The sequence below is a fragment of the Anabas testudineus genome, chromosome 4 (genome assembly GCF_900324465.2).
Source record: "Anabas testudineus chromosome 4, fAnaTes1.2, whole genome shotgun sequence".
Taxonomy (NCBI): domain Eukaryota; kingdom Metazoa; phylum Chordata; class Actinopteri; order Anabantiformes; family Anabantidae; genus Anabas; species Anabas testudineus.
The window spans coordinates 5,497,977-5,508,292 of NC_046613.1; the positions used below are offsets into that span (position 1 = coordinate 5,497,977).

The following is a 10,316-nucleotide window of genomic DNA, read 5'->3' on the forward strand; positions in this document are numbered from 1 at the left end:
TAACATATTGCAGACTTTGTGTACTGCGTCATCTAGTGGTGATCTGACGATATTTGGAACTCGGAATCAACAGATTTTCTAGTTTCGAGCAGCTGTAAACGCAACCATTGACCTTTGACTGTTACCCGGAACAACAACTGTTTAAAAAGTAGCGTTATGTATGAAGTAGTTTCATCTGATTTTCTGTTTTTTAAAACAGTGTAACTTATATTTATAGTTGAATCCCCTCGATTTGAGGTGTTTAGTGTCAACAATACTGTTGGACATAACTCGACAGTCTTTTAATATAAGTGTTTCTCCATGGGTTCTCGTCTTAGACATTACCTGAGGGATGGTGGACCTTTGATCTTGGATGGTGGATTAGCAACTGAACTCGAAGCGCAAGGAATCAATTTACAGGTAAATTAATATATATTTTTAAATCTTCACGAAGGTTACTGCGTTAGGATTACAGTTCTACCAGTCAGCAGTTACTTGTCATCACACAGCGTTGTGTGCCGTGTCCTGTTTACGACTTGTAAGCAGTACTGGTGCCAATACTGTTCTCAAATGTTGATGACAAAATAGGAGAAAACAGGAATCACCTAGCGAAATCCTATATACTGTACCATGTCAGTCAAACAAATGCAGCAGTCATTATACAGTGTATACTGCATTTCAGTTGGACTTGGGGATATTATTTAAATGTAACTTTGCCATTTTCAAGGAAGTTTTTACCAACTCTCTATTTAATTAATAACATTTTTTAGGTGTGGGGTGCATCGATGGAAAAACACAAGTGTCTTAAAGTTAGTGACAGTCTTGCAGTCTCCTATCTTTAGTTAAAAGATAAGACACTAGAAGTTAAACAGTTACACAAAGTTTGACTTTGGTTGGCCTACTTTTAATAGAAAGGTTAACTACAAAAGAATCACTTGCTTGTGGTAGCTCTTCTAATGCTGAACTAAATACTAAGAATTGACTGATTGTCACATTTAGGGAGATCCTTTGTGGAGCGCCAGGCTTTTGCACAGTAATCCCCAGGCTGTTAAAGATGCTCACTGGAGGTAGGTTCATGCATCATAATGAGTATGTATGTATGTATGTATGTATGTATGTATGTATGTGTATATATGTGTGTGTATATATATATATATATATATATGTATATATATATATATATATATATATATATATGTATGTGTGTGTGTGTGTGTGTGTGTGTGTGTGTATATATATATATACACATATACACATATACACATATACACACACATATATACACACACACACATATATATATATGTATATGTATATATATGTAGATAGATGTATATGTGTTGAGAACCCAGCATTTAAATGTTTGACCACAGGTTCCTCCTCAGTGGTGCTGATGTTATCACCACAGCCACGTACCAGGCGAGTATTACAGGATTCATCAATCACCTGGACATGAGCTCTGAATGTGCCAGAGAGCTGCTGATGTCTGGAGTTCATCTGGCCAGAGAAGCCATCGAGAAATTTGTTTCTGACAGTCTTTCAAAAGGTACAAAATGATACAGTGAGTGGACCCAGTGTCACTGTGATGCTATTTCATTGTGTTTTATTTACCTCTCAAGGGCAGAGCTGTCCCTTGGTGGCAGGCTCAGTTGGACCATATGGGGCTTTTCTGCACAACGGCTCAGAGTACACTGGGGATTATGCAGCAGAGATGAGCATTGAAGTGAGTGGTTTTCAGCACCCACATACCTAAAAGTCTTTATGCATGCTGTGTGAACGCAACAGCAAAGGTGCTCTACTGCCACTAAAGACAGTCATGCTGTTCTGACTTGCATTCAGTTGTGGTCATGGTATTAATCATTGATCAGGATCTTAATGTTTTGCTTTTTTTTTTTTTTTTTTTTTTGAAGGAGCTTAAAGATTGGCATCGGCCACAGATCGATTGTTTAGCAGCAGCAGGATCTGATCTCATTGCTTTTGAGACAATCCCAAGTATCAAAGAGGCGGAGGCTCTGGTGGAGCTGCTCCGAGAATTCCCCAACGCCAAGGCGTGGCTCTCCTTTTCCTGCAAGGTAACTAATGCTTAGGTGCATTAATTAATTAACATGGACCTATTACTGCATGAAAATGTCCCCATGTTCTGTACAAAAACACAGGATGGGAGGTGTATATCAGACGGCAGCCTGTTTACAGATGCAGTCCAGATAGCCAACAGATCCACGCAGCTGGCTGCTGTGGGAGTCAACTGTTGTCCTCCAGTTGTGGTGGAGCCGCTGCTAAACTCAGCAAGGTCACTGCTCAGCCCAGACATGAGCTGGGTGGTCTACCCCAACAGTGGAGAGGAGTGGGACACCAAGCGGGGGTGAGCCTGTTGTCAAGGATTTTCAATAGAGGAAAAAGTCTCAGGATTCACTTCAATGTGGGAAAAATGTTTCCTTTTCAGTTAAGAAAGTTTGCAAACTACGTAGCCACAAGTTAACACTCTACATTTTCAGTCTCTTAGGGAAAGCTCCTCCTTGACTTAAAAGATACAGACATGGATTAAACATACAATTTCCAATAAAACTCTACATTGTTCAGAACAGCAGTATTTATTTATCCAGTTATGTTGGAAGGTGAAGATTTTATACATTAAAAAATATTTAGTTTATAAAATACGATGCACCCCCTAAAGGTAGAATTGCCCAACATATTTTAAGTAATTAGTCCTGCATTAAAAGTAGTTTCGATACAAGACTTCTGGTTAGGCTTTGTCTTTCCTCTTGTCATACAAAGGTGGCTGCCATCACAGAAAACATCTGCATCCATACATGAACTCAGCAACACATGGATGAACCAAGGTGCTGCTCTCATAGGTATGGTGAACTGTTTTCTCTTCAGCCATTTCTGTCCCGTTTTCCACTGCTTTGTCTGACGAGCTTCTCTTTGTCCATTAGGGGGCTGCTGCCGTATTGGTCCTGCTCACATAGCAGAATTAAAACGACAGTTAAAAGGAAGTTGTGCGTCTCCAGCCTCTGCAGCGAAACCACATTAAAGATGACGTGTATTTGATGTCACATTAAAGGAACATCTCTGCTCTGTGAGTTTCTAAAAATCTTAATTTATTGGAAAATAAATAAATAAATAAACCATTACATCAAAAGCCACTTGAGGACACAATCATGTCTGAGTTGGGTCAAAGACAGTGGGCACCACGAAGGTGCAAAATCAAATGTGAGAATTTCTGTCTGTACATTAACATGAAATAAAAACCATGCAGTGTTCACTCTCTGTGGTTCACATTTTGTTTTTGGGTGATTGAGGGGATTCCACTATCGACTTCTGTACAGCTCCTCGCTTGAAATAACTGGGATCATCTACGTGATGGTCTTACTGTAGGTTTCACAACGGACAGTACAACAGAACGTCACCTGCTTTCACGACACTTGGACTGAACAGCATTTCCACTGAACTAACCACTGTACGCCAGGTGCAAGACAAGCCCACTGACTGTACCTGTACAATGAAGTATGGGGGAGTGTCGTCTTTGAACAGAATTTACAGCACTGGTTGAGTGTAATGTTTACTGGTACATATCACATCAGTTTAAGATGATGCAACATAAAGTCAGAAGTGTGTATGTGATCGGTAGTAAGATGGAATGAAAGGTATCCTGCAGTGTGAGCACCTAGTCTCCCACTTGTTTTGTTTAAGTACAGGGCTGGACAAAATAAGAGAAACACCTTACAGTGCAGTCGCCCATCGGAAGTCATGTAACGACTTAGTGTTTAAAACTCGCATGATTGTTGAGGCCACAGTTGTTGTTGTTGTTGATGACATTGCTGTTCCACTTTGTCACTTCAGTTTTCTTCTGTCTTCAGTTGTCACTTTCTTTCCAAGGCTTTCCGCTTTTCCAAGTAATGTAATTTAGTGTTTTACACGGCCGTTCAAACAGTCCTATACAAGCTGACTTATCATAGCACTAATAGTCAGGTCGCTAATAAAACCTGCATGCTGATAACTAATAATGAATACAGTGTGGCTTGTGTGTGTAGCTGCCTGTGTTACTGTTATTTCTAGTAGTTGCTGGTGCTTCAGTTGCAATCTTGAAAAAAAAAAAGGTGTTTTAGAACTGGTGAGGACAAAGAGGAACAGTAGGCACACCCTCTCAACAGAATCTGATTTAAATGGCCTCAAAACAGTTGAGTCATTAATTGAGCAATTTTAAAGGAGAAGTCTGTTTTAACATCACACCCAATAATGACCTGATCCTACGAGCAAGAATTATCTGCATAACCAAAGCTTAATCTTATTTCTCCAGTGGAAATAATCACTAGTCCACCGTGTGTTTTTTGATCCAAATGTACTATTTACTTGAGTTAGAATAGCATTTTCTAGACTAGCGATGCTCAGTTGATATGTAGGAACAATTAAGCTTGTGGCTGAGCGCCACATAAGGGAGGTCACATTCTACGTAGACCATTTTAGTGTTTTCCTGACATTTGTTAATGAATAATTACAGAATGACACCCGACCTGACCTTTTAAACTCTTTCTTACAGCTACTGTACTGTATTGTAATCTCAATTATTTAGTCCTGCCCCAATATGTCCTGCCGAGCCTCGTCAGTCTGTGATGTCCTCCTCGAGATCGCTGTCAGGGGAAATCCTCTGTCTGTTCTCTGTGGTGTTGGACTGGCGTTTCCAGGAGGTGTCTTTCTGACTTCCCATGCTGTGCGAGCGCCCCAGATGGGCCAGGCGCTTGGATGACGTTCTCTCCTCTGTGTCCTCCGTGCCACTTCCGTGAGCTCGCTCTGTGCCACGTTGGTGAAAGTCGTGGCGCAGGTTCTCCAAATTCAAAGCCCAGGGGCCGAGCTTCTGCCAGTTCACTCTCTGGAAGGCCATGATGCAGTGCAGGTTGCCACCCACCTGAGTGCCAGAGAGAGTTCTTTTAGTCATCTATACGTTAGTCCCCTAACATGATTCACATCATTTTCATATTCACAGAACCATTCAGTGCCTGATGTTACGCTCCTCCACTAATTTAATTTCCTTTCTATGTATCACCTACATGTCTTTACATAAAGGGCATCACTTAAATTGATGTGTGAGGGGCACCTTTTTGGTTTTGCGGCGCTGAATCCCTCTCTCTGTGTGCCGAATATCCAAGTATTCTGGGTTTTGTGTGTTGAGGTCTGTCACAATGTCCAGCCATCTGAAAAAAAAGGATCTGTCATTATCCATTCTTATTAATACTGAGACACAAGCCGCACAGTGACAGGTCTTACTTTTTACAGTGAATAGCTGGGTGTTTCCTGCTCGGCTCCCCAATTAAGATCCAGTACTCCATTTCATTTGTAGGTAGAGGGCCCCTTCACACAAACAACAACAACAATCATTTATTTCTAGATTTTAGCTGAAACAGAAGAAATGCTAATGACACATGCCAGCTGCGCCTCTCCAGAACAGAGGGGCCTGGTGGGAGCAGCTGTCTTTAAAACCCCTGCACTAAATGACTAATTGATGAATCAAAATAATATTAAACTAACAAATCGATACAGGAAACAATATATTTAAACAGAAGTGATGAGACCTACCTGTAAGCCTTTGCTGCTTTAAGTGGCGTGGCTTCAAATCCCACTGGGCAGAAGTAGTGGTTCTGGCAGTGGTAGATATAGGCCATAGACTCGTCCTTCAGCCCTTGTGTCAGTTTCATCAACGCTCCTTCAGCTAAAAGCATTAGCGTGGTTATCACTGTTTTATATCATCTATGAGATGATGTGTGGCTGGTTGTGACACCTGAAGGTCTCACCTGTTTCTCCTGCCGTCTTGTGTTTTCCATGTGGTTTGTACAGAATGTAGGAGCAACCTCTCACTCGGAAATTGTCATTGATTTGTCTGAACCAGCTGTAATAAAAATGTTCTGGTTTCTGAGCTGCAAAAAACAACTGATATTTAAAAAGACATAAGGAGTGATTTGCGTACCGCATTAGAGTAGCATTGCCGGTGAAAGGACCGAACTTGATTTCTTCAAAAGGCGGCTGAAACCCCAAAATATGCAGCGCCTCCTCCTGAGAGATGGGTGGAAGACTAGCAACGCAATAAGAAATGGTTGCATCTTTGAAATTGCTATAGAAATCAACTCAATAAGAACAAATTCCAAAGATAGTATATAGTCTTTGAATGTTTTGAGTTTTGTGATTAACACGGTTTTTCTTTTCTTTTTTGTGTCGTGAGCTGTGTTATCACATGAAAACTGACAGGACAGTACATAACATTTACCTCCCTGCACCCAGAGTGCTGTACAGGAAGTTCCAGCAGGACACCAAAGAGGAGATTCCGCATGAAGTCTTGTACTGTGGCCGACTGATGCAGTACCTGAAGTAGTAATGTAGAAATATAGAAACACAAATATTAACACAGTGAACACTCAGCCTCTTCACTTTTCCATACATTTTCATATGTTGATAATGCTTTGGTGCTGACATCACTGCTACAGCCTGATGTAAATTTGCATCATGTTCTCTCCTATAAAACTGTTGAGGCACTAAACATAGCGTTACCATCTCCTGAGGTCGAACACTTTTCTCTGCTTGATCTCCTCCATTGAGGCATGAGGAGGGATGTCTTGCAGATTTCGGCTGGGTCTGTCTGATGACTTCATCTTCTTGGTGCTGCATTTCTTCACGTTGCCTAAAAAAACAGGTAGTTAGTCAGCATAAAATGGGAATGGTGCGTTTGGGTGATAGTAAAATTACTGTGCACCAAAGAATAGTCAATTAACTTTCTTACAATTAGTACCATAGACTTCAAGAATAATGGTTGCCCTACTTGTTCTTATTTTTCTGGTGAGCACGCTGTTGAAGTCTGCTGTATCAATCTCCCAGGCCAAAATGGGTTTAGTGTTGCCACAGGAGACTTCCTCCATGTCAAGGTCCCCATCTGATCCCACATGGGCACCTCCAGCTTGACCAGCTCCAAAGTCAGCAGAGGGCTTTGGTTTCACAAGTGGGGGTCCATCATCCTGCTTGCTCTGGACCCTGTCCCTGGCTGTGTTTGGAGGACAGTACACAGAAGCCGCCTGGTTGAGAAGCGCATAATCTGAGCACACAGTGTAGAACTTCTCTCTGGAGTGTGTGACCGGACAGGTCCATGGCAGGTGGAGCTCAGCGCTTGAAGCTCGCCTTACTCTTGCAGCATCCCGGGCGACGGAGCTGATCAGACCGCGTTCCTCCCCCCCGTCGCTGGGCTTTTGCATTCCCGATGGTTCTGCTGGCCCAGATAGGTTTGCTTCCTGATCTTCAGATGTGTTAGGCATTGAACAGCCACTTAGATGGTGGATGACTGATCTGGCAGAGGCTGATGGCTGCCTCTTCTGGGGATGAAAGGACAGGCAGTTTAAGTACACTACAGAGATTTAACTGCAGGATGGAGGTCCAGTGGCAAAGTGAAACCCCTACAGAGCAGACAGGGAACATAATAATCTTTTTCAAGTAATGAGCATACAGCCATTGTTTCATCATCTCAGAGCACCGTGCAACACGACCTTTAACCTATAATAAGTCATCTATCATTCAGAGAGCCCGCAGTGTGTCTTACTATCTGTTACTGAACATTAACTAACCTGTACAGACGCTGCAGTCGACACAGACACACACACACACACACACACACAAAGACACACACAGCTACATCAGTGCTGTTAGCAGATGTAAACACGCCCAGCTGTTACGTTCACGTTTTTCAGGGCACCTTGTGGAATGAGTTACAAACAAACAGGACAGGAAACGAGTAAAATAACAAGTTAATAACGCATTACTAAAGCTGGGCGCACATTAACTTAGAACATCGTTCAAAATGAACGACAACATTACGGGAACGTCGTCTTCCTGACCCGTGTCTTCTTCCTGGGCAGGTCCAACGGACTGTACCATCCGTTGCGGCAACGGGGGCGTCTGAAAACAATAAAGCACATGTAGCTTAATAGTAGCATGAAAACAATCAAGTGAGAGATTACGTTAAACACAAACATGATGTCTCATTTAAAAAAATGTTATTTTCAATAGGTAAAATATTTACCTACAGCACACTTGTGACTTCATTGTCATTCCTGAATCCCCGTGTTAGTGAACAATAAAAGAGTCCCACAATTTGAACCAATCACAGGAGCGACTGAGTTGCTCTTTAAACTTGACTCCACGCTCTGAAGGTAAGACTTAAATTTCACTGACATTTAATCATCTTAAAGTTAAACCAACAACAACAACAACAGTAAGTTATCTACTTATCAGCTTGACTCTACTGACTTTTATCCCGTTTAAGTGATTAAGTAAAGTGCAATTTTTTGTAATAAAAAATTTCAGAAAGGTGACTGGACATTAAAGGATAATGATGTTATTATATAGCATCACATCATGAAACGTATCTGATTTGAAGCAATAGATTCTTAACATTGACAACTGAACAGAAAGCACACGGCCCATATATGAGATGGTTTAGATTACTCAATAGGCCTATGGATCAAAGGTATAGACACAGGCGCAGATTAATTCACATGCTGGCCCACACTGCAGCCTAGTGCCCCCCCACATATGCAAACAGGCAGAGTATGAGCCTTTGAAAGATTTAGATTTGCCACTTTGACGTTAATTGTGGCGATTTGAATTTTACAGAAGACCATGGCAAAGAAGCTGGTGATCATCGACACAGACTGCGGCATAGATGATGCTCAGGCTTTAATGATGGCCTTGGCAGCACCCAACATTCAGATCCTGGGTATAACCTGCGTGTATGGAAACGCCTCAGTGGAGAATGTCTGTCAGAATATTTTGAGGGTGCTCTCCATCTGTGAGCGTGACGGGGTGAGTGTGCTGAAGCCATATTTCTAATGATCACACCTGAGCAGACAGAGTATTAACGAGTGTGAACCCATGCAACACCATCACAACACCTCATACATACAGATTTTTCTTATTAATGCCAGTTAATCAAGATGATAATGCCATGTTGTTGTTTTCTTCTTCTACAGATTCCAGTGTTTCAAGGTTGTGCTGGTCCTCTGGTTGGAGCCAGCAGCTCCCGTACTGACCACTTTGGAACTGATGGACTTGGGGATGTGATCAAAGACAAAGATCCCCGGTGGAAGGAGAAAATCCAGAGAGAGCACGCAGTCGATGCAATGATCAGACTGGTGTCTGAAAACCAGAACCGGGTGAGAAACTGCTGTGTGCAGTGTCTGTAACGTGTGGCTGCCTTCTGTTGTTGTTGTTGTGTTGAACTGTGGTTTCTGCAGGTCTCCTTAGTGGCTCTTGGTCCGCTCACTAATCTGGCATTGGCTGTGAGGGTGGATCCATGTTTTCCCCAGAAGCTCAAAGATCTGTACATAATGGGTGGCAACATGGAAGGTAATACCATGATTCGATTGTTTGTATTTGAGTTACGTAGGCTTGTATAACTTATTGTGTCTTTGTAGGAAAAGGGAATTTGACACTTTGTGCAGAATTTAACTTTGCAATGGATCCAGAGTCTGCCTATGTTGTTCTGGAAGAATTCCTCTGCCCTACGTACCTGGCGACGTGGGAATACGCCTCCAGAAACTCACTGACATGGGTAAGATGTGTAGAGGCACATAAAACCTCTCAACAATAAGGGTCCCACTTAAGACTGATGTTATTGATTTCACTAATGCAGGAGTTCTTTGAGGAGCTGATCAATCAGGATGCACCTGCTGCACGCTTTATGAAGACAATAACATCCAAATGCTGGGCCTACTCCAGAGAAGCCATGATGAAAAAGAGAGGCGTGTACTTTCCTGGTTGTGGCTTCGTCTCCTATGATTCCTATGCAATGGCTGCCTGTGTTGACGGCACCGTGGTTACAGAGAGCATCGAATGCCCTGTTCGTGTGGAACTGCAGGGTTCGATGTCTCGCGGTATGTTGGCACTGGATCGCACAAATACCCTGAAAAAGAGCCACAAGGTGTTTGTTTTGACTAAATGTGACAGTGCAAAGTTTAGTCAGCTGCTGCTGGAGTCCCTCAGGCAGCCCTGCAACAAGTGACGTTTGGTTCCATGGTGAGAAATACACGTGACAGAAAAGTAGGATGAAGTTGAATAAACAAGAAAAATAGTTTGAGTTAATAGTTTCAGATGGTTTCACACAGGACACAAGGGTTCACTAAGGACTATCTTCTGGAATAAGAGCACTGAAGCAGCGTGTTTTTTTTTTTTACAGGGAGTGAAAGTGAACTTTGGTTCTTGGACAGATAACATGAACTCTGTTTCTTAGAGCTGGCTTGAAAATCGAACTGCTTTCTTTGTCTAATCTGTCACCAATGTGTGGAAGAAGTACTCCAATCATT

General features: G+C 42.2%; 3 protein-coding genes across 6 annotated transcripts; 2 read left to right on the forward strand and 1 right to left on the reverse strand.

Annotated features, from left to right (window-relative positions):
- The first annotated feature begins 131 nt into the window (after nt 1–131).
- On the forward strand, nt 132–3,051 carry zgc:172121 (homocysteine S-methyltransferase). Its single transcript, XM_026345606.1, has 8 exons — nt 132–399; nt 979–1,046; nt 1,353–1,525; nt 1,599–1,702; nt 1,890–2,051; nt 2,136–2,341; nt 2,755–2,834; nt 2,916–3,051. The coding sequence occupies exons 1-8, from the start codon at nt 301–303 to the stop codon at nt 3,011–3,013; spliced, it is 990 nt and encodes a 329-aa protein (XP_026201391.1). The 5' UTR covers nt 132–300; the 3' UTR covers nt 3,014–3,051.
- Nucleotides 3,052–3,059: 8 nt separating this feature from the next.
- LOC113152381 (basic immunoglobulin-like variable motif-containing protein) lies at nt 3,060–7,870 on the reverse strand. Of its 3 annotated transcripts, none has more exons than XM_026345604.1 (10): nt 7,831–7,870; nt 6,788–7,331; nt 6,520–6,649; nt 6,239–6,334; nt 5,942–6,046; nt 5,769–5,863; nt 5,554–5,686; nt 5,245–5,328; nt 5,075–5,171; nt 3,060–4,885 (listed from the first exon to the last, which is right to left on the reverse strand). In XM_026345604.1, exons 2-10 carry the CDS (start codon nt 7,272–7,274, stop codon nt 4,583–4,585), a joined length of 1,530 nt encoding a protein of 509 aa, XP_026201389.1. In that variant the 5' UTR covers nt 7,275–7,331; nt 7,831–7,870; the 3' UTR covers nt 3,060–4,582. The 3 variants fall into 3 exon arrangements, with proteins under 3 accessions (XP_026201389.1, XP_026201387.1, XP_026201388.1); XM_026345602.1 differs by having other exon boundaries at nt 7,581–7,866; XM_026345603.1 differs by having other exon boundaries at nt 7,791–7,860.
- A 163-nt stretch (nt 7,871–8,033) lies between these two features.
- si:ch211-201h21.5 (nuc_hydro_CeIAG domain-containing protein) lies at nt 8,034–10,015 on the forward strand. Of its 2 annotated transcripts, none has more exons than XM_026344667.1 (6): nt 8,034–8,165; nt 8,629–8,817; nt 8,985–9,167; nt 9,249–9,360; nt 9,429–9,565; nt 9,647–10,015. In XM_026344667.1, the coding sequence occupies exons 2-6, from the start codon at nt 8,635–8,637 to the stop codon at nt 10,013–10,015; spliced, it is 984 nt and encodes a 327-aa protein (XP_026200452.1). In that variant the 5' UTR covers nt 8,034–8,165; nt 8,629–8,634. The 2 variants fall into 2 exon arrangements, with proteins under 2 accessions (XP_026200452.1, XP_026200458.1); XM_026344673.1 differs by lacking the exon at nt 8,034–8,165 and adding an exon at nt 8,218–8,227.
- The last annotated feature ends 301 nt before the right edge of the window (nt 10,016–10,316 follow it).